General features: G+C 41.4%; 2 protein-coding genes across 6 annotated transcripts in view; one reads left to right on the top strand and one right to left on the bottom strand.

The window, feature by feature from the left end:
- Positions 1-8,479, bottom strand: part of LOC112252832 (cytoplasmic polyadenylation element-binding protein 3) — a 76,970-nt gene extending 68,491 nt beyond the window's left edge. Inside the window, exons 1-2 of one of the 4 annotated variants that reach the window (XM_024424481.2) lie at positions 8,313-8,479; positions 4,123-4,970 (exon numbers count right to left, since the gene is read on the bottom strand). In XM_024424481.2, the coding sequence (XP_024280249.1) occupies positions 4,123-4,970; positions 8,313-8,352 (888 nt within the window). In that variant the 5' untranslated portion in view covers positions 8,353-8,479. Of the gene's footprint in view, positions 1-4,122; positions 4,971-5,176; positions 5,348-6,508; positions 6,696-8,312 lie in introns of those variants that run through there. The other 3 variants (XM_024424483.2, XM_024424479.2, XM_024424480.2) reach the window with 3 other exon arrangements.
- A 62-nt stretch (positions 8,480-8,541) lies between these two features.
- The window catches only part of LOC112252833 (membrane-associated ring finger (C3HC4) 5), a 47,885-nt gene continuing 32,196 nt past the window's right edge, over positions 8,542-24,230 (top strand). For both annotated transcript variants that reach the window (XM_042323479.1, XM_024424486.2), the window contains exon 1: positions 8,542-8,948. In XM_042323479.1, the coding sequence (XP_042179413.1) occupies positions 8,905-8,948 (44 nt within the window). In that variant the 5' untranslated portion in view covers positions 8,542-8,904. The remainder of the gene's footprint in view (positions 8,949-24,230) is intronic.

Here is a 24,230-nt window from a genome sequence, read left to right as displayed (position 1 = left end):
ATTTCTTTCCTTCTTAATGGGTTTTAGCCATTCAGTTGTGTTGTGACAAGGTAGGGGTGGTACACAGAAGATAGCCCTATTTGGTAAAAGACCAAGTGCATATTATGGCAAGAACAGCTCAAATAAGCAAAGAGAAATGACAGTCCATCATTACTTTAAGACATGAAGGTTAGGCAACCCAGAAAAGGTCAAGAACTTTGAAAGTTGCTTCAAGTGCAGTCGCAAAAACCAAGCGGTATGATGAACCTGACTGAGGACCGCCACAGGAAAGGAAGACCCAGAGTTACCTCTACTACAGAGGATTTCAATAGAGTTAAATGCACCTCAGACTGAAGCCCAAATAAATGAGTCACAGAATTCAGAGTAACAGACATCAACATCAACTGTTCAGAGGGGACTGCGTGAATCAGGCCTTCATGGTCGAATTGCTGCTAAGAAACCACGACTAAAAGGACCCCAATAAGAAGAAGAGACTTGCTTGGGGCAAGAAACATGAGCATTTGACCGGAGGAAATCTGGTGAGTCCAAATTTGAGATTTTTGTTTCCAACCTCCGTGTCTTTGTGAGACGCAGAGTAGGTGAACAGATGATTTCTGCATGTGGTGGTTCCCACCGTGTAGCATGGAGTCAGTGTGATGGTGCTTTGCCAGAAACACTGTCAGTGATTTATTTAGAATTCAAGGCACACTTAACCAGCATGGATACCACAGCATTCTGCAGTGATACACCATGCCACGCCATCTGGGTTGCGCTTAGTGGGACTATCATTTGTTTTTCAACAGGACAAGGACTCAAAACATACCTCCAGACTGTGTAAGGGCTATTTGACCGAGATGGAGAGCTGCATCAGATTACCTGGCCTCAACAATCACATGACCTCAACCCATTTGAGATGGTTTGGGATGAGCCAACAACTGCTCAGCATATGTGGGAACTCCTTCAAGACTGTTGGAAAAGCATTCCTCATGAGAGCTGGTTGAGAGAATGCCATGAGTGTGCAAAGCTGTCAAAGGGTGGCTACTTTGAAGAATCTCAAATATATTCTGATTTGGTTTAACACTTTTTTTTGCTTTCTACATGATTCCATATCTGTTATTTCATAGTTTTGATGTCTTCATTATTATTCTACAATGTAGAAAATAGTAAAAATAAAGAAAAACCCTTGAATGAGTAGGTGTATTTTGACTGGTACTAATATAGATAGATCTATTTATGACAATATTTTAGAACACAAGACAACTAATGACAGATGACACCATTGCCTGCTAGTCACAGTGAACATTCTTCTGACACCGAATCTGTAAATGAGAGATACAGGGATCAGTAATTAGCCATCCCTAAGGTACGTCACAAATTCATATGTTTTCAGTGAAAAACACTCTCCAAAAGCTGTCTGTGAGTCCTAATTTGGACATTGTAGTTGCAATGATTTAGTAACTAGCTGTTCAGGATTTGGGAGACAAAAGTTATTCACAGAACAACAAGTACCACCAGGGAAAACTGTGCTGCAATGAGTTTAAAAGAAATTACAGAAATTAAAGTGAGCATTGTTAGCAGTAGAGGGCAACCGATTAATCGGAATGGCCGATTACAAGTTTTCATAACAATCGGAAATCTGTGTTTTTGGACACCGATTTGGTCTTCTTTTTTTTTTTACACCTTTATTTAACTAGGCAAGTCAGTTAAGAACACATTCTTAATTTCAATGACGGCCTAGGAATGGTGGGTTAACTGCCTTGTTCAGGGGCAGAACGACAGATTTTTACCTTGTCAGCTCGGGGGATTCAATCTTGCAACCTTACAGTTAACTAGTCCAACGCTCTAACCACCTGCCTCTCATTGCACTCCACGAGGAACCTGCCTGTTACGCGAATGCCGTAAGCAGTAAGTAAGTTGCTAGCTAGCATTAAACTTACCTTATAAAAAACAATCAATCAATCATAATCACTAGTTAACTACACATGGTTGATGATATTACTCGTTTATCGAGTGTCCTGCATTGCATATAATCGATGCAGTGCGTATTGTTCTTGCTCCAATGCGTACTGTCCTTGCTCCAATGTGTACCCAACCATAAACATCAATGCCTTTCTTAAAATCAATACACAGAAGTATATATTTTTAAACCTGCATATTTAGCTAAAAGAAATCCAGGTTAGCGGGCAATATTAACCAGGTGAAATTGTGTCACTTCTCTTGCGTTCATTGCACGCAGAGTCAGGGTATATGCAACAGTTTGGGCCGCCTGGCTCATTGCGAACTAATTTGCCAGAATTTTACGAATTCTGACATAGCATTGAAGGTTGTGCAATGTAACAAGAATATTTAGACTTAGGGATGCCACCCGTTAGATAAAATACCGAACGGTTCCGTATTTCACTGAAAGAATAAACGTAGGTATTCGAACCAGAGACCTTTCGGTTACTGGCCCAATGCTCCTAAATGCTTGGCTAGCTGCCGTATCTGACTCAGGGGGTTGAATACTTATTTAATCAAAATATTAGGGTTTTATTTTTCAAACATTTTCGACAAAGGTTAAAATAGTTCTTCCACTTGTACATTTGAATAGTTTGCTGACAATGAATGACAAATAATCCCACTTTGTAACAACAAAATTTGGAAAAAGTAAAAGGCTGTGAATAGTTTCTGAAGTCGCTGTATCTTCATTAAACAATGCCTTTGTATCTGCTTTTGAAAAAGGAGATGTCTCAGGCCCAGTGGTAGGCAAAATAGAAATGGGCAGACGGGATGGCATTTCATTGGTGTGTCTGACGTAGCCGTAGACATCAGAGAAGGCTGCGCTGAGACAGCACCTATCACTGACGAAAAGCACACATAACTCCTAGGTTATCTCCACTGCAGTCCTGGCAAACTAGGCATGGAAAATGGGACTTACATTGGCAGCATTCTAGTACTCTCCTTTAAAATAGTGTAAAAGTATTTAGTTAATGACTCAGAAAGGGACCTTTTCTTTCCCCTTGGCTTTTTTAGATAAGCCTTTCAAAGTAAAAAAAATATATAAAAAATATTTTTAAAAGACCTATAGAATCACAGTTTTACTGAACCGGCACTGTTCATTACTTGGTTGTCAAGTGACTGTAGCCTAGTGCATTCTTTAATTTCTGTCTATAGCTTTTTAAAATAACTAGGCCTGAATAAACTGAACTACTTACTGTCTACGGCACATCAGGCTATAGTGACAAAGTAAAAAGTTTGCACAGTAAAACAAGAGAGGGGGTGGACTCTCAACAATGTTTCATACGTCACTGTTACAATGCAATTATGACTAATAATGTATCGCGAAGCAGATACTTACATAATCATTTGGTTACACAGTATAATCATATGAGAGCAGTGTATCGAAGACCTACCACCCACTAGACTAAATGTCGCCCTTCAATAATCACAATGATTTTCACTACCATAGGGTGGGAAGTGAACTCCAGAGCCATTTCTCAATGGAGTCAGTCCCCCGACCATAGAAATATCATTAATAGAACGGGCTAGGAACCTCTAATCCTGGCAATTTGACAAGTAAACTCATGGGTACACATGCAATGGGTGCCTGGTATTGTGATGCAATAATTGACATGGTAACAGAATGTTCATTCAAATGATTCTAAATGTATTTTTCTTTAAGGTCAGTTGAGTTGCTTCAACAAATCACAGCACAAATGATTGATGGGCACACTTCCTGCTTTGCTCCAATGAGTACACACAAAATGGCTGTCAGTCAACCCTTATGCCATCACGGACTTGAATGGGGAGGGCCGTTCTATTCATTCTATTTCTGCGCTGACACCGATGGAAATTAGGAAATTATGCATAGAAACCTCATTATAAGGTCATAATAGACTAATCAATATCATAACATCATAATAGCCTAATCACATACTAAACAATCCATTATGACACTTCTTTAACATTGTTTAAATGCAACCTATTAGCATACATATGGCTATAGGCTACTTCTACAGTTTCAGAAGTTCTCTCATGATGTGGACAAGTCATCATCATCATATTCTAACACTTGTGCCCCTTGCATTTAATTTACATACCAATATTGTTTATTATGAAAATGTTTAAAATTGGATTAAGGTTTCATTATTAGGCCAAACATACCTGAAAAGGCAGCATATTGTTGCTGTTGTCCATCCTTAAGGCGTTGTCCTCCATCCAAGATTTCTGGGTGAGGAGACCAGCTCTCGGGAATTTTGGGGGTGCTATAACGTTGCTAGAATAGGGCTTTTTCATCGGGGAGATGGGGTTCATGGAAGAAGGCACCCCTACACCGACCCCCACACCGACCCCGACTCCCACAGCTCTTCGCGGGTCCCTGCCTGCCTGGAGACCGCTCCATGGATTGGAGCCTGTGCTCCAAGTGGCATTTTGGTGATTATTCCAACCCGAAGATGAGGCAGGTGAAGAAGCCTTGCTATTCATGACAGACTGGTGACTGTAAGCGTTTCTCTGTGGAAAAGGACCGTGGTTGGGGCTAACAGGGGATCTCCGTTGCTGCGCTGGCTGGTGCTGGGCTTGCTGCTGTGGATGCTGAGACTGTGCCAAGCCAAGCTGAGGTGAGAAATTGCCTCCAAATACCGGATTTATGTGGTGGGGGAAGTTCTGGAAAAGCATTGTTCCGTTCACCGAGGGTATTCCTTGATTAAAATTGTCGTCCACGGTGTTCGTAGTTCCAGTAGACCAAGTGCTACCATATGAGGGGGACAGGGTGCCACCGGTTTCCTGCGGCTGATGAAAACTCAAGCCTGGCAGGATCGGAGACTCCATCGGCACTTTCTCTTTGTTGAGAGCTGAAGCTGCTTGGTTGCTCACACTCGACGGGCTCTCATCTAATGTAGGGGGATCCGAAGGGGTCGGGGTGGAGGGAGGGTCTACTGCTGGATCTAGCTGCTGATTAGGTTGGGCTTTGTTTTTGTCCATCAGTAAATCATCCTGCATGGTTTGCTGAGCTGAAACGGGGAAAACAGATAAGTTATTTACCATTGAGAATGTCATAGACTAGCCTCTCTGGGCTGTTATGATATTTTAGAGAGAACTCCGTGGGGAATTTTTCTGCTGCTGGAGGCAAATTAGTGATCACCCATTTAGAAGAAAATCAAATACTGCTGGTGTATTACAATAACGTGCACTTCAGCAAGAGATTAAATAGTTTCACCCTTTCTGACGCCAGCGATCCACTCGGATGTGTGCGGGAGAGACAGGTGGAGGACACCGATATTCACCATGTCTTGTTTTCCTTTACCCAGAAACTCCGAACTGCAATGTGAGACTGATTCTTGTTCCTGTTTATTTTTCTCCCTAGAACCAACCCTGAATTAATTTGCAAAAAATACAGCTGCTGCGTTCTTCAAGGTTAAAGCCTTGACAAGGTTAAAGCCTTGACAAGGTTAAAACCTTGACCCACCCACTTCTTAGCAAAATTGACTTTTTTTTGTTTTAGGTTTCCGTGACAATGATAAGAGATGATGCACTTTTGTATGGCATTGGCCTAGTAGTAGCCAAGACATGAGCTACATGTTTAAGTGACTTCACAAAACAGCTTGCTACATGGGCTAACAAGCTTCACCCTAAAAGCATGAATGTTATAGAGATTACGATAAGAGGCAGCTTCAATTACTGCATTAAACTTGGTACATTTTTCTGTCACCTTTTTTATATGCAGATTTTCTGAGTAGGGTGCAAATGGGTACTATAACAGAGCCAGCCCTATATGCATATCTATGTTCACAAAATCCTAGAGGAGCAGTGTCGCGCCTCTTCTTTCATGCCTGCCTGCATTGATCAAAATAATATTTATTACATTTAGTTAATTTCGTATTTTAAGGCTATCATAAACTCTTTATAAAAGTTTATTCTGGACGGCCGTTAGCATAATTATAGACACAATTAGGCCCATCGCTGGTAATAAATATTACTAATAGTAAAATCATTCTGCTTTGAATGAGTCAGGATACTGCACGGTTTATTTTCCATTTTAATTATGAACCATTCGAGATAACTGTGGCCTAATAAAGCCACAGTGTGATATTTAGAAAGTATTCAGAATAGGCTAAAACGACTCCCACACAGTAGCCAGCCAAATGTATGTTGAGCACATCATTTTAATTCTCAGGTTTTTAGAATATCCTATTCCTAACAGGTGTGACGTAGACTTCTCGTAGAAAGTAAAATATTGCACAGCATTTTGTACAGTGCTTAATCCTTGTTTTCTCCTCGATGCATAAACGCTGCATGTTCATGGTCACCAAGTAACCAAATACGGGTGCAGTTAACCAGCCTAAAAGAAAAACAATGCACCAATTTCGACAACAAAAAAATCGTATTTTCCTTTCGCGTTGGTTATACCAGACATTAGATACATTCACAAGCGGGCTATTAAAAATTCGTATCCGACCCACAATTGTACAGGTAACGTTATCACCAAACAAACACCGCAACAGCATGCACACCCGTGTCGGTTTTCTGTTTCACATGAAACTCAATTTACCTTTATCTTTCACCCTTTGGGACTCTGCAAATAACGCTATTTCTGTTTGCCTCGTCTGGGTTAAGATATGACAAATGAGTTACCCTTCGTGCGGAGGTAGTCAGCAGTTGCTTCAACAGCTGATCGACTGCGGCGCATGGATGAGGAGGCTTCAGGGAAATGTAGTTTATTAGTGTAACTTGTCCGGAATGCAAAGTTTGGTCGAAAGAAATACTATGGTTTTGGTCAGCTTTTGTTTTGAATGTAGGCCCATACATTTTTGCATTAAATCAGGCTAGCATTTAAATATGACTTTTATTGACTATCATCGTTAACCCATTCATAGCCGGTAAATAGGGTTCGTGTTCCCAAGGCCATATCTCAATGTTTACAGCGCTTGTTTAGGAGGCGGCGGCGGCGGCCTGTGCTAAGTAGCTATCTAGCGTGCTACAAACACCTGTGTGTAAGTGGGGAGAAAGTGTAGTTCATTGATTTGGGGCAAACACAGAATATGGAACTGTGCAAATCTGCCACAGTAAGTGCATCGGTTTTATTTGAAAGATTATTCATCGCTGATATGAAAGATAAGGGCCATACGTTTCAAACCATTTCGCAAGCAATAATTGACGTTTCTAAAACCAGTAAAACACAGCGTCAGAATTGTAGTTCATAGGCAGCCGTGGGCGAAGCTAACTGCTTGAAAACCCTAGAAGGGAGGTTTTCGTGAGCTAGATGTAACTTGGGGATAGTAATGGCTAATATGATGCTCCATTAGCGGTTTAAGAAATAAGGCCCGAGGAGACGTGGTATATGGCCAATATACCACGGCTAGGGGCTGTTCTTATGCACGACGCAACGCGAAGTGCCTGGACACAGCCCTTAGCCGTGGTATATTGCCCATATCACAAACCACCGAGGTTCCTTATTGCTATTATAAACTGGTTACCAATGTAATTAGAGCAGTAAAAAATGTCATACGTGGTATATGGTCTGATATACCACGGGTGTCAGCCAATCAGCATTCAGGGCTCGAACCACCCAGTTTAATACCTCCTCAATTCTTGATTTGGAATACAACCAGTGTCTTCTAAACGTTCATGTCTAGTTGCGAGGTGTCATTTAAATTTAGAAAATGCTACATTAAAAATGAGATCCATTTTTTTTTGCTCCATGAAGTAATCCAGCAATTAGTATGCCACTTGTTTATTTCAAATTCTCTCACTGATCGAGACAGGTGAGTAATCATGACATGCAGCACTTTGGGGTGGACACCCACCTGTCTCAATTAATGAGAATATTTGAAATAGATCAAATGGCAGTGTACACATTGTTTGATTTATTTCATGGAACAAAACATTTAACTGAGCATTTTCTAAATTCAAACAAAACCCCTGCAACTATAGACATGGAAGTAGAAGACATTGTTTGTCTTCCAAGTAGGAAATTGAGGTAATATTGACAAGTTAAAGTTGGTAAAAAAAAAAATCTGTGCTGAACCAAATGGGAAATCTAATAACGCTTATCAGCCAGCTGGAATAGAGTAGTCTGACTAGGCGATATTTTAATAGCTACATTAGACGAGGCTTCTTTTCTTCACCTACCACAGACACATGTAATGAGGGAGGGGGGGGAATGTATCCCAGATCACATTTGCACAATATCTTCCATGACTGCTAAAACTGTTGCAACATTTTGCAGTCATTTTAACCAAGCAAATTTAGAGAATAAAGATACAACTGAGCCATTAAATGAGATGCACTCATATGCACTGCCCGAAGCTTGTGGCGTAATAACGCTACAGAGCGCTATAATAAATGCAACCTACCGCAATACGAAGTATTCTGTAGCCATATGTGTATCTTCATGATGCTCGTCTTCCCAAGTAGGCTTGGTGCCTCTTAGGTAGGTCCGCCTGCACAAGTTAGAGCATTAATTAATTAGATATTTATTTGGGAACATGAAGGAGTAAAACTCGGGTCGGACTACATATCCCAGGCATCCTGTAACTGTGATTTCTCAGCCTCTGACGGGCTTGTTATTGTTGGTGACGTAATACGCACCAGGAGTTCCCGTGCGTTACCTCATAGAGAGAGCCAGTCAATTGAGTCAAGCGGTCGCGCCGAAGCGTTAAAAAGGTGTTTTTAGCAAACTATTAAACTGAAACCGTAGATGAAGCATCGAGTTGTAAAATCATTAGTTATGACTGCAAAGGAACTGGTTTATAGTTCAAGTTTTAGCTAGTTCATTTCGGTTAGACAAGTTAGCCGGCTAGCTAACGTTAACCTCTTCGACTTCGTGCCAACAGAAAAAGCCTCGCCGCTTTCAACAAGGCCAAGCTACCTAGCTACCTAACCTGCATATGTAATTAATACACTCAACACGTTTGAGTGTACTGTTGTTTTACTTTTATTGGCCACATGTCGGAAGAGAGCGCATTGGTAATGCAACAGAATTTGGACAGGTGAGTTGAGTTTACCGTTAGCTAGCTATCTAACCAGTAGCGAAGCTAGCTATTGTAACGTTAGTTGGCTAGCTAGGTGGACCTTGGATTCATGGTTAATAACTTTACTAATTCTTACCTTGTGGCAAGTATTGTGGCAGCTAGTCATATGTTGCACGCTATAGTCATTGTTTCATGCATCTTGGTAACTAAAACCATGTGTTTGGATCAGTGGGCTGGACCATCATCAGATGTGAGCTGGGGGGGTCACGCGAGTTATCTGGCTGAGGATGGCCATATCATCACGCAACCTCTCTTTTTTTGGCCGTTGATTGACTACTCAGAGGACTGATTGGGATTTTGTAGTGTCAAGGTGGTGGAAAACAAACACAAATGAATTGCCTGTTCAAATGTAGCCTTTCATTAAGGTGTGGTTGACCTGTATTACTGCTTTGCCCTTCACACTAGTCAGGGATTGCCAGGGCCACCGCCCAGAACTGGGTATGCTCCAGTCCTGAGTCTGATAACAAGATGCACATTTATTTTGCATGTGCAATGTCCATGTGCAATTACCAGAGGTAAACCAGTTAAAATCTGAAGTTTACCATAATGGCTGGTCTACTACAATATCACTAAATCCAATGTGAAACACTAATGGAAATGCTGTTTTAAATTAGATTGTGCTTTTACATTCAATATGAACTGGGGTATTTGTATTTATTATGGATCCCAAGGCAGCAGCTACTCTTAATGGGGTCCACCAAAATTAAGGCAGTTATACATTTAAAAAACATTACAATACATTCATAACAGATTTCACAACATATGAACTGTGTTCACTCAGGCCACATATCTATAACACAAAATGCATGTGTATATAGTGTGTCTGTTTGTGTTGCTTTGCGGTCCCCACTGTTCCATAAGGTTTATTTGTATCTGTTTTTGGCCACTGCCACGTGACTTGCTGTCTGAAGAAGCGAATGGGGTGGTGTACTTAATCAACTGACCACCGGGTGTAGATGGGCCTAACCTTACAAACATTTTGATCTGGTATGTCAAGTTAACAAAACTGTTCTATACTCTGCTCCGCCTAAACAGGTGGGTTAGGCCTAGATTTTAAACATTTCATCTAATAGGCCTGTGTAGGCTTAAGTCAAGTAATTTAATTTTGCCGTACTGGCCATTGTTTGTCAATGTTGTGACTAATCATTCTCACCTCAGAGGCCATGGCAACAAGCTTGCTTGACCTTCAGAGAGAATCTGGTATTCACTATGAGTTAGTTATCAATCTTCATAGCACCATGATGACTATGGACCTATCTGTAGCAGCCAGCTACTCTTGTAGCTGTTGAATTACTTTAGGCCTACAGTACATGCCAATCAATACTCTGTTGTTGTCTTTGATCAACTTTCCTTCAGTTGGAAAAAAAGCCCTATAACATAGATTACTTTCCATAGAGGTTTTAGGCTAAACCTTGCAATCGAAGCTCATCTAAAATTTAGAGACCTGTGATGAATGCTGTGACTATGGATTGTGGTGGTGATCCAGAGGGAGTTATTGATTTGCTCTGGTTGTAGAGCAGGCCTGTTGTCTGTCTCCTGACCTTGCCAGTGTTTTATTTTCCGCTGTGGGCTGTATTTGCCAGAATGTCCCTGCTTGCGTACGATAAAGCAAATTCGGTAACTGCTTTGGGCACGACAAGTAAAACACACAGGTGAGCTGTTTTCTGTTTTTTTTTTAAATATCATAATTTGTAGCCCTGTACTAGAGCATGTGACATGGCACATTTCATAGTTTGATATTTTGGAATGTGAAAACATGTTTTTTTTTTAGATGACAGGCCTAACTATTGTGCAGTGGAAGGAAGCCTCTGCGATTGCTAAATGTGTGACAGCTCTGCATGCCGCTGCCATGCCAGGGCTCTACACTGACATTTGTTACAAGGAGTTGTTCACTTGTTCTCAAGAAGAAAAATAAATGCATACGAAGAAATATATTTAAGAAATTAATGTTAACAATTGCCAGCTATTACAAAATACAGGTTTTAGAAGCACTATAATTTTTTATTTTTAAGATTGATCCTAACCTAGATTGGGTCTTGGCTTATATGAACCCTCGGTACTTTTCAGGCTTTTATCCTGAAGAATCTCTCCCTTTCTATGCTACCAAGTGTTTGTGTACTACTGGTAAAGTAACCACAAATATTATGATAAATATAATCTATGGTTACTAGGTTGTTAGTTAGCTAGCTAATGCTGTGTAACATGCCTGAGCAAGGTTAGCGGCTCGCAAGTAATTTTCGAACGGCCTGCGACGTGGTTTATGAGTAAAAAATGCGGTCCTGCCAATCTGCGATAGAAAGAAAAACACGTTGCACCGGTATTATGGGTCAACATTTGGTCGGTTTGGGCTAGAAGCGAGCTATTACTGGGCTCTACAGTGTGACCATTTTACTTGCATATGCACCTAAATATTTTTCTGTGCCACCTGACATTTTGTATTTAGGAGCACCGGTGTGCTCTAGAAATATTAAGGATTTTGGCTTTATCTAATTTTTCATTGTGCGCCTAACATGCTCTTTGTAAAAATAAATAATAATAATAATAAATACATTTTTAAAAGTCAGTGTAGAGCCCTGCGTTCTCTCTGTAGTAATGGTGCAAGCATGATGGTCATGAATCTGCTGCCGGTGTATTCTCTATGGCAGTCAGAGGTGCACTGGTGCTACCAAATTAAAATTCCATGCAAAATATTTGGGGGCATATGCTCAGAGCAAAGGCATTAACCCTGAGTTTGACGAAACCGATGGCAGGAAGATGTATGTCACGTTCCCCTCGTTTTAGGCGGTTGTGTTTGTTGCTCTATCAGTAACAAACACACGGCTCCACGTGTTTTTGTCTGGGCCTGCCACTAGCAGCAGGTTCCCCCTGCAATGCAGTGTTTCACGAACGGAGGAGGGAGACACTCGCACACACAACCTCCATGATTCTCTACCCTTTTATTTTGGTTGGTCATTAGCCATACTACGTTATCATTTTCCGTTTCCATCTTTTGTTTTTCTGTAATTATGTCATACAATTCATATATTGTCGACACTGGACAGCAAAATGTGATTTTGATATTCTGAAGCAGGGGTTCTTTAAACTTTTTCAGCCTGGGGCCCAAATGAGAAATTCTGTGTTATCATCGGACCCAAGCTTATGAAGATATGCAACTATGTGTAAATATTATTGGTACATTTCATTACCCTTATGCCTAAAACAAATGCAATATAGACAAAAACAAATACCCATATAATTAGCTATTCATTTAATTTCTCCGTTTTAAATTCAGTAACTATTTGTTTATTCTGAACTGGAATAAACTGATCAAATCACACCGGTTGAAGTTTTCAACAAGCATGTCTATTCTGGACTCAGGTTTTGATAGTGCAACATGGAGGTCATGCTCAGCGTTGAGTCTGTTTCTGTACTTTTTTAAAAAGTATGTCAGAGATAAGAATCCTGACTCGCATAGGTATGTGGTGCTGGACTGGATCAGAACATCGACTGCTTTCTCAGTCAGGCAGGATACCACTTCCTGCTATAGATTACCAACCCAGAACTTTGTGTGTTTGCCTCTATAAATATCTTACTTCAATCAGTTTATTCTAGTTCAGAGTAAAAAAATACTTGTTTTCCAACAGCAACAGTTGCAATTTAGATTTGTTTACAAAATTTCTTCAGTAAGATGTACAGTAGGCCTGATCATTTTGTCTTCATCTGTATTTACTGTTACTTCCGGTTATCAGTAGCTTGCTTTGACCAACGTTACTATAGCTATTAGCTGTATACAAGGCTAGGGGATTGTTTGAAAGAGAAACTCACATCTATGAGAGAGAGTACTCCTTTATTTCTGCTTATTGTTATAAAATGTCAACAATGCCTTGCCAGCTGATTGACTTTTCCACTGTCGGCGCACTGTTTCCTGAAGCATTCTTCCCTGTTCTGAAGGAACTCCCTGTGTTTACCCTCATGCTGTGGATGTTTGGACAGGACATGTCATTTTATTAATTTGTTTGTTTTGAAAGACTTATTACTAAGCACTTCCCTGCACAAAACACATTGTGGGCGCTCCTCGTTATTTCTCAAAGTTGGTATGAAACCAAGAGAGAAACTCATCTGTGTATTTGCGTTTCATGACGATGGAGCTCAGTCAGAACTTGCTAGCTTGAGTCATTTGATGACAGTGGTGAGTGCTGGCGAGTGGGAATGACAAGTCAGTGGCTGACAGCGCATCATCTGCTGCTGAACGACAGCGCTGCAGCGTGTGGGTCGCGGAGTGATCTTGACGAAAACTGCAGAAAAAAAGTTATTGGTTAACGGCGAAGCACACGGGCATCTCCCACTTGCGCAGCTGCCAAACTGAGCAGAGACCGCTGCTAAGCACAGAGTGCACTGAACAGTGAGCACAGTTATACTTGGCCAAATCAATTTCAGTAATCAATTATATAATTATACATTTACTCTGACACGTTGCAACCCACCATTAACAGGTCCACGACCCACTACTTTAAGAAAGAATGTTCTAAAGTCTTGGCTGTTGGTTGTTGTGACTCCTGTTTGAGGTTGGAATGATGGGGTTTGGGGGAGTCATGAAATATGAGCTGTGGCTAGTCTTGTGGCTTTCCCTGGGGAGGCGAGCGTTGAAGGCATACTCATAGGTTTGGGTTAACTGGGTCTGACCCCTGAGCCAAACCGTAAAATATAGACTCCTGCGGATTCACAGTGTAACTTAGGCCAGTCTGACTGGAAACAGATGCCAAATAGCAAGTCCCAGCCTGACATTTTCCCTGCTGTTCGATGCAGGTGGCAACAATACACAAGGGTCATGGCGTATGCGCTTGATTGAGTAGAGGTAGGCTACACAATGTTATGGAGTTAGGTTAGTAGTGTTTTGATCTGTTAGATTGGAGTAGGCCCAACTAAGGATTTGTTTGGAGTTGAGGTAGGCTATATGTTACTTGTTTGTTGTGGCGTAGAGGTAGCCCAAGCATGTTTGGTGTGTAGACTCAGTCTGCATCTAATATATTCTATTTGTTATGGGGTGGAGGCACTAAGGCTGTCAGACATGCGGAAGCCCCCGGACCTTAACCTTCATTGAAGACCTTTTGTGGGCCAGGATCCGGTCGCCTGCCTTTGTGCTAACGGAACCTCCAGTTTTCCCACAGTCACGTGACCGCCGCTGAGTGAAAGGAACCTTTGTGTGAGTGGCTCTGGCCCTTCTTAAAAAACAGAAGCATGACTCGTGAGATGATGAGGTAAAACTAATCGTACCATCACCCTCGTCTTTGTACCGGACTGTGATTCACTCCGTCATGCACCCAATCTCTCAATCAAGTGTGCCTTTTCACTCCATCTTTACCCTGTTTTGAGAAATGGTGCAAAACAAAATGTTTGAAGGTTAACTTAAATCATGGGAGTTGTTGCTGTGTTTTTGTTATTTTCCAGAGCCAGGTTCTCTTCCTGCTGGTTGTACACAAACACAATTGTCCAATAGTCCATAGGTTGCTGTGTCGCAGTAGCAACATTCTTTCAGCCCTGGCAAGGAGTGTTGGGCTTGGAGTGATTAAATGCTGTCCACTACTCGTCACATCCCAAATCTCACACACAGACGCGTGGACATGACTTTAATGGCCCTGTTACCACAGTAACCTCCCGCCCTTGAAGGTGCAGCTGAACATTTAGTTTCATCTGATATTTTGGTTAAAAGGCTACGGTCACAAATGTTTTTATTGAGCAATATACCACATTACTTCTAAATATAGGTGTTGTTTGAATGTTACAGGCAGGGTCCTGAATGTTCTTCAGCTGGTGAACCTCATCTTGTGTAGGGCAATGGCAGCCGGTCTGGCAGTACTCCATGACCTTGGACTCATAGACTCTGCACTTTGACTCTTGCCAGCCCCGTGCTGTCTTTTCCTCTTCTCAGTCTGATGTTGAGCTTGTTCCCCGCTGAAAGCTTTCATCCAATGGGTCTATAGGATCTGTACTAGTAAAGCTGGTGTCAAGGTCAGCAGCGGCAGTATTCGTCTGTAGGACAAACACTAACCAGTCAGGGATTAGCCACATTTGACTACTTTGTCTCCAAGACACACAAGGTACTATATCTACCCACCCCCCTCGTGTCAAGAGATCATGCATACTAACCTTCACCCACAATACCCACCCCCAACATACCATTCAGTTACCAACTCCATTCCCTCCAATTTAGACTTCTAGCTTTGCATAAACGACCAACTAAGGCTCCATAATATAGAGAACTACATTAGAAGTGATAAACACACCAACTATGACAGGAAGACACGGACCATGTTTATGCCTAGCTCCAGTATATTTATTTGCTCATCATGGAGTCAGGGAAATATTGTGCAAAGGTGACTTCCACTAGTTCCTGGTGCTGAGCTTGATGCTGCTGCATGCAGATGTTGATGGGTTCAGACGTTGTAAATAGAACACTTAGGCCAGTCACATTAGCCTCTGCGATAGTTAGTTAGCTAGCTAATGTTTAGATAAAGTCCAGTAAGATAATGTAGCTTGCAAAGTTACAAATCACATCAACAAATGTTTATTTATTTATTTAACCTTTATTGAACCAGGTAGGCAAGTTGAGAACAAGTTCTCATTTACAATTGCGACCTGGCCAAGATAAAGCAAAGCAGTTTGACACGTACAACAACACAGAGTTACACATGGAGTAAATCAAACATACAGTCAATAATACAGTAAAAAAAATAAGTCTATATACAATGTGAGCAAGTGAGGTGAGAAGGGAGGTAAAGGCAATAAATAGGCCATGGTGGTGAAGTAAATACAATATAGCAAGTAAAACACTGGAATGGTCGCTTTGCAGTGGAAGAATGTGCAAAGTAGAGAGAAATAATGGGGTGCAAAAGGAGCAAAATAAATACAGTAGGGAAATAGGTAGTTGTTTGGGCTAAATTATAGATGGACTATGTACAGGTGTAGTAATCTGTAAGCTGCTCTGACAGCTGGTGCTTAACCTCTAGCGACGAGCAATCCCGTATCCGGGAGTGTAATCATAGCCTCGAGCATTACCATAACGCAACTTTTCCTATTCATGAAAATTGCAAATGAATTGAAATAAATATATTCAAACACAAGCTTAGCCTTTTGTTAACAACACTGTCATCTCAAATTTTCAAAATATGTGTTAGTCAAAGCTAGACAAGCATTTGTGTAAGTTTATCATGGCATAATGCTATGCTAGCTCTGCTGGCAGCAGGCAACATTTTCACAAAAATAAGAAAAGCAACCAAATTAAATCATTTACCTTTGAAGAACTTCAGATGCTTTCACTCAGGAGACTCCCAGTTAGATAGCAAATGTTCCTTTTTTCCAAAAATGTTATTTTTTGTAGGCGAAAGAGCTCCCGTTTGTTCATCATGCTTGGCTGAGAAATCGACCGGAAAATGCTACCATTACAACGCCAAACTTTTTTCAAAATTAACTCCATAATATCGACAGAAATACGGGAAACTTTGTTTAGGATCCATCCTCAAGGTGTTTTTAACATATGTATTCGATAATATATCCGTTGAGGCAGTTGGTTTCTCATAAGAAACGATTGGAAAAATGGCTACCTCAGTATTTTACACAAGGTTTTCTCCGAGAGACACCATGTGACCACTCGCCCTATATGGTCTCTTACAGCCATTTTCCAATGGAAATGCCTAAAAAGACATCACAATGCTGTAGACACATTGGGGAAAACGTGGAAAACATAAGCTGACTCCTAGCTCCTTCACAGCCATATAAGGAGTCATTGGCATGAGGCAGTTTTAAAAAATGCAGCACTTCCTGATTGGATTTTTATCTGGGTTTCGCCTGTAACATCAGTTCTGTGGCACTCACAGACAATATCTTTGCAGTTTTGGAAACGTCAGTGTTTTCTTTCCAAAGCTGTCAATTATATGCATAGTCAAGCATCTTTTCGTGACAAAATATCTTGTTTAAAACGGGAACGTTTTTCATCCAAAAATTAAAAGGGCACCTCCTATATCCAACTAGTTAAAGCTAGTGAGTGAGATAAGTATTTCCAGTTTCAGAGATGTTTGTAGTTCATTCCAGTCATTGGCAGCAGAGAACTGGAAGGAGAGGCGGCCAAAGGAAGAATTGGTTTTGGGGGTGATCGGAGAGATATACCTGCTAGAGCACGTGCTACAGGTGGGTGCTGCTATGGTGACCAGCGAGCTGAGATAAGGGGGGACTTTACCTAGCAGGGTCTTGTAGATGACCTGGAGCCAGTGGGTTTGGGGACGAGTATGAAGCGAGGGCCAGCCAACGAGAGCGTACAGGTCGCAGTGGTGGGTAGTATATGGGGCTTTGGTGACAAAAAGGATGGCACTGTGATAGACTGCATCCAATTTATTGAGTAGGGTATTGGAGGCTATTTTGTAAATGACATCGCCAAAGTCGAGGATTGGTAGGATGGTCCGTTTTACAAGGGTGTGTTTGGCAGCATGAGTGAAGGATGCTTTGTTGCGAAATAGGAAGCCAATTCTAGATTTAACTTTCGATTGGAGATGTTTGATGTGAGTCTAGACGGAGAGTTTACAGTCTAACCAGACACCTAGGTATTTGTAGTTGTCCACATATTCTAAATCGGAGCTGTCCAGAGTAGTGATGTTGGGCAGGTGCAGGCAGCGATCGGTTGAAGAGCATGCATTTAGTTTTACTTGTATCAAGCGCAATTGGAGGCCACGGAAGGAGAGTTGTTTGGCATTGAAGCTCTAGAGGGTTGTTAACACAGTGTCCAAAGAAGGGCCAGAAGTATACAGAATGGTGTCATCTGTGTAGAGGTGGATCAGAGACTCACCAGCAGCAAGAGCAACGTCATTGATGTATACAGAGAAGAGTCAATCCAAGAATTGAACCCTGTGGCACCCACATAGAGACTGCCAGAGGCCCGGACAACAGGCCCTCTGATTTGACACACTGAACTCTATCAGAGAAGTAGTTTGTGAACCAGGCAAGGCAATCATTTGAGAACCCAAGGCTGTTGAGTCTGCCGATGAGGATGTGGTGATTGACAGAGTCGAAAGCCTTGGCCAGGTCAATGAATACAGCTGCACGGTAATTGTTTCTTATCGATGGCGTTTAAGATATTGTTTAGGACCTTGAGCGTGGCGTGAATAGATAGCAACTGGCTAATTACATTGATTTGCTTTAGAATGTCTAGCCAGTGTATTATGAAAGCTAGCTAGAATTTGGTTTAGATAAACAAATGTAGTTCCTTAGCTAATGATCTACATTACCGATGCTTGACTTCTTAGTAAGGTAACCAATTAAGTGTTTACCCCAGCAGCCTGTGCTTGCTTGTAGTTTGCACATCCAGGTGCTGAGCACCATACCATAGTTAAACCTTTCGACATAAAAATAAATTGTTTTCGCAAGCTGATGTTCTTTGAATGAGTGGCTGGTCCAGTGAGTAACGTTAGCTACCTTTTGACACCTATTCTCAACAGCATCCACCTTGACAGGGATGGTACTATGTCCTGAAGTGCCTATGGATTCTGGGTATTATGGTTAGCTCACAACCGGGAATTGTAGATGAACAGTTTCTACCGGCGAGATGCAGCATTGCTCGTATTTACATGTAGTGGGGAAATTCTAGTTTTTTATGACATGTTAATAACATATTAACGTCAGTCTTGAATTTGGCCTTTACTACTATAGCCCATAGAAATATATTAAATAACATTCATAAATGGCAAAACAGACAGTTAAAAAATAAATCATAAGGAATAAGGTGTTGAAGTGTCTGTCCTATAGGAGATATAAGCAATGTTAGGACATATTTTAGTGTTTAGGACACATAATAAGCCCCCTTTTTTGGGCACAAAACTATCTCCATATCTCCTGCAAAAAAAGCTTCTCAAATTTTGTGCACATATTTGTTCACATTCTTGTAAGTGAGCATTAATCCATTTCCAAGATAATCCAGCCACCTGACAGGTGTAGCATATCAAGAAGCTAATTAATCAGCATTTTCACTACACAGGTGCACCTTGTGCTGGGGACAATAAAATGCCGTGTTTTTTTTTTAAATGCCGTTTTGTGGGGAAAAACTAATTCTGATCGGCTGAGCTTAGCTGCCAAGTGAGTTGGCCAATGCCTTCCAAGGCCCACCTATGGCTTCACCCCTGCCCAGTCATGTGAAATAGATTATAGTCTAATGAATTTATTTCAATTTCCTGATATCTTTGTATGAACTGTAACTCAGTAAAATCTTTTGAAATTGTTGCATGTCACATTCATATTGTTGTTCAGTATAGTTTGTCGCACAAATGGTTCATATGCTAAAGACAGAAGTTGGCACACCTGCAGTACCAACTACAGAAGAGTCGTGGTTGTCGTAGAGCAAAACGGTCGTACGACACAGACTTTTGTCTCATGGTCTGACAAACACCTAACTGTGCCACCTTCCACCGCAGATGCGGATGGTTGATGCTGTGGATTGAGACACAGCCTATGAAAAATTATATCTCTAGTTTAAATTGACAGATTTCTATGGGGATTTTTTAATGATGTTACTTAGATGGACGCACAGATTAATGGACATATACAGTGAAAGAGCAGCGATGACATTATTTGACAAGTGTGGTTTAATTCAAACCAGTCTCTTGTTTCAAGGCTTTGTTGGTTATTGGTTCGCAGGCCTAATTGCTTTTGAGTTGAGACCTGACTGAAGCTTTTGGTCAGTGCCAGTGTTTTGTTTGAATGTTTAGGCTGTAAAATTGGGCATCGGGACTGTGTTTTGTAGTGTTCGTCTTGTCGTGTGTTCTAGTGTTTGGAGGCCTGTGTTTGTGTTATTTGCTGTGCAGGACCGAGCGAGGCAAAAGCCAGCCAGGGGTTAGGGTTTTGTGAAGAGGATAGCGTTTCGCCAGTTGTATCGTGGCTTGTCATGTGAAGGGGCAGCATTACGGGAACTGGAGCCAGTGTATCTGGGGGAGCACCCACACTTGCCTTTGTTCCCCACGGCTGTGCTCCTGTGGAGACATCGGTCTACCCTTCCAATCAGCTTCCCGTCCTCCCGTTTCATCCCTCTGTCTCTCTCTGCTGCTTCTCAGCTCAGGTTCTACTAATCTCTTTCCTCTGGGCCTTTGTTTTCCCCGGCCAGGCTCATAGTCAGGCTCATAGTCACAACGATATGCTCATGTAGTCAAAAACTAGGTTGATTTTATAACTGAAAATGGCTACTCTGTGACTGGATGCTCTGTGAATCTGGATTAGGAATAACCTCCCCTGGGGTGGGATATTTTTTGACTTCCCCTGATTTTAGGGTAGGAACCCAGCTACAAACGGGCATTTGACCCATTATATCCACCGTAGCTAGCTAACTGTACTGTAACCGTAGTCACAGATAATACAAGAGGACTTGTTGTGGACATCCCAGCAGCGTGTCGTTTCACATTGTGGAGAGGAAATGAGTGGATAGAGTCATAGTGGGAGGATGGATGAGCTTAATATAAGGATGGTAGAGCAGAGGAAGAAGGGTTAAGATCAGACTCTTGTTTCGCCACGTGGCCTCTGTTCCTCCGCAGGCCCACGTTACCCAAGCACCCGACCCCTAGGCTCCACTGAGCTCTCCCTCATGTTTTGTTCACCCCCTGGAGGATGGAAAATCAGCCAGGTATTTACCTAGTTACCTGAGCAAGCGAACGAGACGGGTCCCCCCTGCAGCCTGGTAACAGAGCACACCCTGGGCTGGAGGATTATGACCGATGGCCACAGATTTGCTATCCATTATTCAAGCCTAGTAGCAGGCAAGTTTAATTATACATGGTGGTATTATGGGATTTTGCCATGTTAGACGAGGGCTGGGCAATACAGCCTGAAAATCAAATCTACATTTTTTTTTTTAAATTTATGGCAGATTTTTACGATATCTACATTTTTTGGGGGTGTTATTTCTCTAATATTTGTGCAATTAAAGGTGAAATACACTCTTCAAATAGTCAGCAATAATCTAATGAATTCAGTTCTTGTTAACTTATACCTAGGCTAAATACAGTATAAGCCTTCCACAACCGTAAGACTCAGTAATAATGTAATTATTTTATAATAAATAGTTTAACCTGCATTTCTTTTGCAGTAATTACTGATCTGGCTTTCAAGTTGGTCTATGAAAATGTGCTTTTGGTTACAAATTTAATCAGAACCATGCATAATGCACATTCACTATTTGTAGCGGGCATGATAGAAAATTAATACAGGGTTCATGAACAATCTCTCAAGCACAAGCCCACTTGCTAGTGAGTAGCCAGCTACTCTTTATAGGAGTCTTTATTTAAAGTTTATCCAACTTGGATATATCTGCTAGGTAACAAAGCAGAACAGTGGAATTGTTATGAACACACCCTTCTGTCCGTCACCAACTGTTTGAACAGCATGCTAGCCTTTCCACTTTGTTCAGATGTTGAAATCAAGTGGCCTAGTTTATTTCTCAGCATGAGAACGAGTTGCTAATTTCTTATATAATTGTTTTATGCTTATTGCACATTTTATAAACCAGGCTATTACAGCCTAAAAAGGGAAGCACAGCCGCGAGCTGCCCAGTGACGAGCCTACCAGACGAGCTAAATTACTTCTATGCTCGCTTCGAGGTGAGTAACACTGAAGCATGCATGAGAGCATCAGCTGTTCCGGACGACTGCGTGATCACACTCTACGTAGCTGATGTGAATGTTGACCTGTTTAAAGGTCTTACAAGGCTGCAGGGCCAGGCGGATTACCAGGACATGTACTCAATGCATGCGCTGTCCAACTGGCAAGTGACTTCACTGACATTTCCAACCTTTTCCTGACTGAGTCTGTAATATCAACATGTTTCAAGCAGACCACCATAGTTTTCTTGGGCACAGGGACTAAGGCAACCTGCCTAAATGACTACCAACGCGTAGCACTCACATCTATAGCCATGAAGTGCTTTGAAAGGCTTGTTGTGGGCTGCTCCCAGGTAGTAAGGGTAGATATCAACACATCCGCCACGCTGATCCTCAACGCGGAGGCCCCTCAGGGGTGTGTGCTCAGTCCCCTCCTGTACTCCCGGTTTACTCAGGACTGCACGGCCAGGCACAACTCCAACACCACCATTAAGTTTGTTGATGACAGAACTAGAGTGACCGATTAATTGGCATGGCCGATTTAATTAGGGCCGATTTCAAGTTTTCTAACAATCGGTAATCTGCATTTTTGGATGCTGATTATGGCCGATTACATTGCAATCCACGAGGCGACTTCATGGCAGGCTGACTACCTGTTACATGAGTGCAGCAAGGAGCCAAGGAAAGTTGCTAGCTAGCATTAAACTTATGTTATAAAAAACGATCAATCTTAACATAGTCACTAGTTAACTACACACAGTTGATGATATTACTAGTTTAACTAGCTTGTCCTGCGTTGCATAAAATCAATGCGGTGCCTGTTAATTTATCATCGAATCACAGTCTACTTCGCCAAACGGGTGATGATTTATCAAGCGCTTTCGCGAAAAAAGCACTGTCGTTGCACCAATGAACCTAACCATAACATCAATGCCTTTCTTAAAATCAATAGACAAGTATATATATTTTTAAACTGCATATTTAGTTAACATTGCCTGCTAACATTAATTTATTTTAACTAGGGAAATTGTCGCTTCTCTTGCGTTTCAGTGCAAGCAGAGTCAGGGTATATGCAGCCGTTTGGGCTGCCTGGCTCGTTGCGAACTGTGTGACGACCATTTCTTCCTAACAAAGACCCTAATTAATTTGCCAGAATTTTACATAATAATGACAACATTAACGGTTGTGCAATGTAACAGCAATATTTAGACTTATGGTTGCCACCCATTCGATAAAATACGGAACGGTTCCGTATTTCACTGAAAGAATAAATGTTTGATAGTTTCTGGATTTTACCATATTAATGGCCAAAAGCTTGTATTTCTGTGTTTATTATAATTAAATACATGATTTTGATATTTGATAGAGCAGTCTTACTGAGTGGTGGTAGGCAACAGCAGACTCGTAAGCATACATTCCAACAGCACTTTCCTGCGTTTGCCAGCAGCTCTTCGCAATGCTTGAAGCACAGTGCTGTTTGACTTCAAGCCTATCAACTCCCGAGAATAGGCTGGCAATACTATAGTGCCTATAAGAACATCCAATAGTCAAAGGTATATGAAATACAAATGGTATAGAGGGAAATGGTCCTATAATTCCTATAATAACTACAACCTGAAACTTCTTAGCTGGGAACATTGAAGACTCATGTTAAAGGAACCACCAGCTTTCATATTTTCTCATGTTCTGAGCAAGGAACTTTAAATGTTAGCTGTTTTACATGGCACATATTGCTCTTTTACTTCTCCAACACTGTGATTTTGCAATATTTAAACCAAATTGAGCATGTTTTATTATTTATTTGAGACTAAATTGATTGAATTGACGTGTTGAGTATTGCTCTCTATACCATTTGTATTTCATATACCTTTGACTATTGGATGTTCTTATTGCCAGCCTAATCTCGGGAGTTGATCTTGAAGTCATAAACAGCGCTGTGCATATTCTACATTGTAGAAAATAGTAAAAATTAAAAACACTGGAATGAGTAGGTGTGCCCAAGCTTTTGACTTGTAAATGTGATCATTCTTATTTTTTTATTCACAAATGCGGGTGAAATGCTCCCACTGACGATCCCTGACCACCTGCCAACATGGCTGATGAAATAGACACATTACTCGTTTATGCCAAAATGTACCCGTATTTGGCAGGTGGCGGGGTGTTAATTTTAGGCCCTGTTGGTGATTGAGTTGGAGACGTGCGTGGCCGTGCAGTTATGGGTGAACCTGGAGTACAGGAGGGGGTTGAGAATGCCACTCTGTGCTGTTCCTGTGTTAAGTATCAACATGATAGAGGTGTTGTTGCCCACTTTCACCACTTGGGGATGGTCCGTCAGGACTTCTGGACCCAGTTTCTACTGAATCTATTGGAAACCAAACGGGAGGTGAGGGAGATGAAGAATTTAATGAGTTTTGGGTGGCGAGGGAGACTAAATGAGTTAATGTTTTTTTGTGACCATCAGCTTTGAAATCATTTTGCATTATGGTTTGCATATTATCATAAAGTACTAGGGTAGTGAATTCACCTGTAAGCTAGTAAATATCGTCTTGCATTGTAAAAGTGTTCTAGCCTGTAAGCACATTGTTTTGCGATCCGTAATGAAGTTTAAACATTATCATAAAGTACTAGGGTAGTG

Source organism: Oncorhynchus tshawytscha, linkage group LG06, assembly GCF_018296145.1.
Source record: "Oncorhynchus tshawytscha isolate Ot180627B linkage group LG06, Otsh_v2.0, whole genome shotgun sequence".
Lineage (NCBI taxonomy): Eukaryota > Metazoa > Chordata > Actinopteri > Salmoniformes > Salmonidae > Oncorhynchus > Oncorhynchus tshawytscha.
The sequence above is the reverse complement of the archived record's forward strand: the minus strand, read 5'-3'. Positions and strand labels throughout refer to the sequence as shown.